The sequence below is a fragment of the Limulus polyphemus genome, unplaced genomic scaffold (assembly GCF_000517525.1).
Source record: "Limulus polyphemus unplaced genomic scaffold, Limulus_polyphemus-2.1.2 Scaffold4932, whole genome shotgun sequence".
NCBI lineage: Eukaryota > Metazoa > Arthropoda > Merostomata > Xiphosura > Limulidae > Limulus > Limulus polyphemus.
In genome coordinates, this window is record NW_013670542.1 from 71451 (window position 1) to 76879 (window position 5429).

Below are 5429 nucleotides of genomic sequence, written 5' to 3' on the forward strand. Positions count from 1 at the left end.
TGTTATCATGGTGGGTTTTAGTTGTTGTTTCCGAGTTTACCATGTCACTCACTGTTATCATGGTGGGTTTTAGTTGTTGTTTCCGAGTTTACCATGTCACTGTTATCATGGTGGGTTTTAGTTCTTGTTTCCGAGTTTACCATGTCACTCACTGTTATCATGGTGAGGGTTTTAGTTGTTGTTTCCAAGTTTACCATGTCACTCACTGTTATCATGGTGGGTTTTAGTTGTTGTTTTCAATATGATCACATTATTTACAGTTATGATGATAAGTTTTAGTTGTTGTTATTTCCATGTTGACTGGGTCTCTTCTATTGTCATGATAGGTTTTAGTTGTAGTTATTTACATGTTGACCAGGTTTCTTCTGTTGTCGTGATAGGTTTTAGTTGGTGTTGTTTCCAGTTTTACTGTATCTCTTACAGGTTTCATTTTGAGTTGTAGTTGGTGGTGTGTCCAGATTGACTGTGTCTTTTATTGGTGTCATTATAAGTTTTATTTGGTGTTGTTTCCAGGTTTGTCTTTTACTGGTGTTATGATGGATTTTATTTTTTGTTGTTTCCAGGTTTACTGTGTCTATTACTGTTATCATGGTGGGTTTTATTTGGTGTTGTTTCCAGATTTCCTTTGTGTATTACTGTTATCATAATGGCTTTTAATTTCATGTTGGGTCTAGGTTTATTGTATATCTTGTCATGTCATAATGAATTTTATTTAATAGTGTTTCCAGATTGACTGCCTTTTCTGGTGTCATGATTGGTTTTAGTTAGTACTGTTTCTAGGTTGAATGTTTTTCTGGTGTCATAATGAATTGTTAGTTTGGTTTTGTGTCCAGGTTGTATGAATCACGACCTGGTGTCATGATAGTTTTATGGTTTGTTGTTTTCAGGTTGGCTATTTTTTGTGTTTTTTTTTCTGGTGTTAAGATGGGTTTTTAGTTTGGTTGTGAGTTTAGGTTGACTGTATCTCTTCTGGTTTTCAAATGGTTTTAATTTGTGGTAGTTCCAGGTTTACTCTGTCTCTTTTGGTGTTCTGATAAAAGTTTAATTGTTATTGATTTTTCCATCATTCTGGGTATTGGATATACAAGGCTGTTTAGTTTAAGAGTTATTTAATTTATTTAGTGATTTAATATTTAATGATTATTTAGTATTCATAACATGAGTGTTAAAAGTTGAGTATTTTAAAAGCAATAGTTACGACAAGTTTCATTACGTAACTCTGTACAAGTTGTACATTGTGTAACTGTTATACTAAGCTTTTGTAACAAAGTATTTCTTGTTGAGTGTAATACTGTTGTCACTAGAGGGCTAGATATTTCTAGATTTTTCATGTTATAAATATGTGCAGATACAGAGAGGAAGTTAAGAAAACAAGTTAAGTGAGAGATACTTAAACAGATGTAGACTGAGTGATTGGCAGTTTAGCCATGAAGAGTGATTTCTAAAGAAGTTAAGTCAGAAAAAGTTAAGTTAATGAAAGTGAAATTAGACTGTGATTGTTAGTTTAGCCATAACGGGCAATATTTATAGTGAATTTCACAGTTAACGGAGCCAAGGAGAAACAATATGTAATGTCAAAGGGTGTTCTAAGTAGACTGTGATTGTTAGTTTAGCCATAACGGGCAATATTTATAGTGAATTTCACAGTTAACGGAGACAAGGAGAAACAATATGTATTGTCAAAGGGTGTTCTAAGGTAATTGAAACCACCTGTGTGGACTTTGATGAAAAGGAGACTATTATTTAAAGCTCTGGATACAACTGTGGTAACCCACGGGTTAACGTAAGTGAATTTATCGCAGATTGTATAGTAAAAGAACTGAGTAGAGAAACATAATTCGTCTTGTCAGTTGGATTCTAAAGTAATTGAATCAGCCTGTGTGGACTTTTGACAAGAAAAGATAATTATTTAGAGTTTTAGATACAACTGTGATATCCTGTGGTGTAAAGAATTTTTGTACATACGTTTGATTTGGTTTGAATACATATTATTTTAGAACAAGTGGATTGTGTGCTGTCCATTTATTGTTTGAATTTATCATCAACAAATTGAATCCATAGATTTATCCATATTGGTTCATCATACTGTAATTCTGCGTATTCAGTGCACATTTTAAACATGTGCACAAAGAATTTTACCAAAGAAAATCCACATAGGCACATTATGCACTTGACAACAACCAGAGTCGCAAAGCTGAGTGAAAAAGTCACTACAACTGCTTTATGAATGAAGGAATAAGAACAAAAGGTGGATGTAAATATACTTTATTAACCATTTTGTACAACAACACTAAAAGCTTAAAAGTTTTCAAAAGAATCTGATGTTAGTTCATAGAATAACATTATAAGTTTATTTGTCCACAGTATTAAGTACAGTAAAATTTAGACCTAACTAAATTTAAAGTAAAAAATGTGCACTGGTAACAGCATTAATTTATCTCTTTATCAAACTTAGGCCTAACTTAAAAGTTTTCAAAAGAATCTGATGTTAGTTCATAGAATAACATTATAAGTTTATTTGTCCACAGTATTAAATACAGTAAAGTTTAGTCCTAACTAAACTTAAAGTAAAAAATGTGCACAGGTTACTGCATTAATTTATCTCTTTATCAAACTTAGGCCTAACTTAAAAGCTTAAAAGGTGTCAAAAAGGTCTGATGTTAGTTCATAGAATAACATTATAAGTTTATTTGTCCACAGTATTAAGTACGGGTAACCTGTGCACATTTTTTTACTTTAGTTTAGTTAGGACTAAACTTTACTGTACTGAATACTGTTGACAAATAAACTTATAATGTTATTCTATGAACTAACATCAGACCTTTTTGAAAACTTTTAAGCTAGGCCTAAGTTTGATAAAGAGATAAATTAATGTTGTTACCAGTGCAAATTTTTTACTTTAAGTTTAGTTAGGTCTAAATTTTAAGCTTTAATTTATCTCTTTATCAAACTTAGGCCTAACTTAGGTTAAGGTTTTGTAAAGTACGGCCTATATACAAGTGGACTTACACATTTTGGTGTCTGCAATTACAGTTTGTCTGTATTATTCTAGAAGTCTTGTATTTAAAGAAGTAGTGTTGCAATATAGATACCAAATTTACCTCACATGTTTTGAAAGTCTCTACTAGTTGTTTATAAAAGTAAGAAACTTATCTCAAAACAGTATCTGTTTTTCATATTTGTTGTGGATTAGATATTCAGAATCATCCAATTGAAGAATCAGTCATGAAACTCATTGAAAAACAAATCCAATGTTCTTGATGCACTCATTAATAAAAAATTTTTATCCTCAAAAAAAAAAAATTAAACATGTTATAATTTTAACATAAATTCTGTCATCCAATGATAATTCTTAAAATACTGAGTTTAAAGACTGTTTTCTGTTTCTTCTTTTTAGATGGAGTTGACTAATGATATCCAGTTCTTATTGCTAATCATGGTAGCCATCATGGTAGCAAAATGGGTAGGGGACTTTGTTACCCACCCCTTTTACCATTCCTTGCTGGAGTTCAAGTGTATTCCTTTCCTGGATTCTGAACCAGTCATTTATTATGAAGGAAAGAAAAAGTGAGAGTTTCAGTTACTGAATTTTTTATCTTCACATTGCATTCATGGATTTACATGAAAAACCAAATTTTTGAAAAATTGTGTCAAAATGCATCCATTAAGTTTTTCAAAAGTAAAACGAAAGAATTATTGAGGTATGATCAGAGTCATTTTCCCAGGATCTTTCTTTGTAAATAAACATTTTACTCTTAATATTTTCCTGATTTTGTAAAGATTTTTTTTCTAAATTCTTAACCCATTATCATCTCCACCTGTATATTTATGCATGCTAGACATCATCTCCACCCGTATATATATATATATATGCGAAATGTTTTGGATGTCATTTAAGTGCCTTGCGCCTGGTTTTTTGTCATCAAAGCATTGCTACGGTAATGGAAAAAACACTTCCATGGATGATAAGAGGTTAATTTAAACTTTACCCAAACTTCAGCTGTTCTACCCTTAAGTTACCATCTTTCTCTGCAAAGACTGACTGAGGTCAGAACAAATTACTTCTTGATCCCATGTCCTTTAAAAAGTTAACTTATAATGTTTCAATCATTTATTAGAAAACAATTGTTCCAATCCTTTTCAGTCCAAACAGATTTTTTTGACTAGTTATGTTTTCTCTCTCGTGCACAAGCTAATTGTTTAGTGTCTGTTTAATAAGTGACTTGTGGAACTTTGATGTTGGACAGTAACTACCTCACTGTTATAGCATTGCAAAAAAAAACTTTCATTGAGGACCAAGTGATAGTGTACTTTAAAAGTAATCTCTTGTCTTTTTTTCAGCTTAAACCTTGAGTTGTATACAACCAAGTATGCCATGACTAGTCCTGTGGTAACGTTGCAAAAGGTGGAAAAAGTTTCTCATCTAGCAAAGCTTTTACTGACCACAAAACATGGTGGTTTTCCCCTGGTCTGTAACAAGGGCAGTGGATTTGAAAAAACATTTTGTGGATTGCTAACACGGCAAGTATATTGTAACAATGCTTCTTCCATGAAAATATTACTAATGTGGCAAGTATATTGTAACAATACTTCATGCATGAAAATATTATTAACATGGCAAGTATATTGTAACAATGCTTCATCCATGAAAATATTACTAACAAGGCAAGTATATTGTAACAATGCTTCATCCATGAAAATATTACTAACAAGGCAAGTATATTGTAACAATGCTTCATCCATGAAAATATTACTAACATGGCAAGTATATTGTAACAATGCTTCATCCATAAAAATATTACTGATGTGGCAAGTATATTGTAACAATGCTTCATCCATAAAAATATTATTAATATGGCAAGTATATTGTAACAATACTTCATCCATGTAAATATTATTAACAGGGCAAGTACATTGTAACAATACTTCATCCATGTAAATATTATTAACAGGGCAAGTATATTGTAACAATGCTTCATCCATGTAAATATTATTAACACAGCAAGTATATTGTAACGATACTTCATCCATGAAAATATTATTAACAGGGCAAGTACATTGTAACAATGCTTCATCCATGTAAATATTATTAACACAGCAAGTATATTGTAACAATATGGCAAGTATATTGTAATGATACTTCATCCATGAAAATATTATTAACAGGGCAAGTACATTGTAACAATGCTTCATCCATGTAAATATTATTAACAGGGCAAGTACATTGTAACAATGCTTCATCCATGTAAATATTATTAACACAGCAAGTATATTGTAACAATGCTTCATCCATAAAAAATATTAACATGGCAAGTATATTGTAACAAGGCTTCATCCATAAAAATATTAGTAACATGGCAAGTATATTGTAACAATACTTCATCCATGAAAATATTACTAACATGGCAAGTATATTGTAACAATGCTTC

At 31.2% G+C, this 5429-nt stretch overlaps 1 protein-coding gene across 1 annotated transcript in view; it reads left to right on the forward strand.

Annotated features, from left to right (window-relative positions):
* The window catches only part of LOC106471877 (chloride channel protein D-like), a gene marked incomplete at its 3' end in the record, with an annotated part of 23785 nt that extends 19212 nt beyond the window's left edge, over positions 1-4573 (forward strand). Inside the window, exons 13-14 of the mRNA XM_013932501.2 lie at positions 3398-3567; positions 4342-4573. Of these exons, the coding sequence (XP_013787955.2) occupies positions 3398-3567; positions 4342-4573 (402 nt within the window). The remainder of the gene's footprint in view (positions 1-3397; positions 3568-4341) is intronic.
* Between the last annotated feature and the right edge of the window lie 856 nt (positions 4574-5429).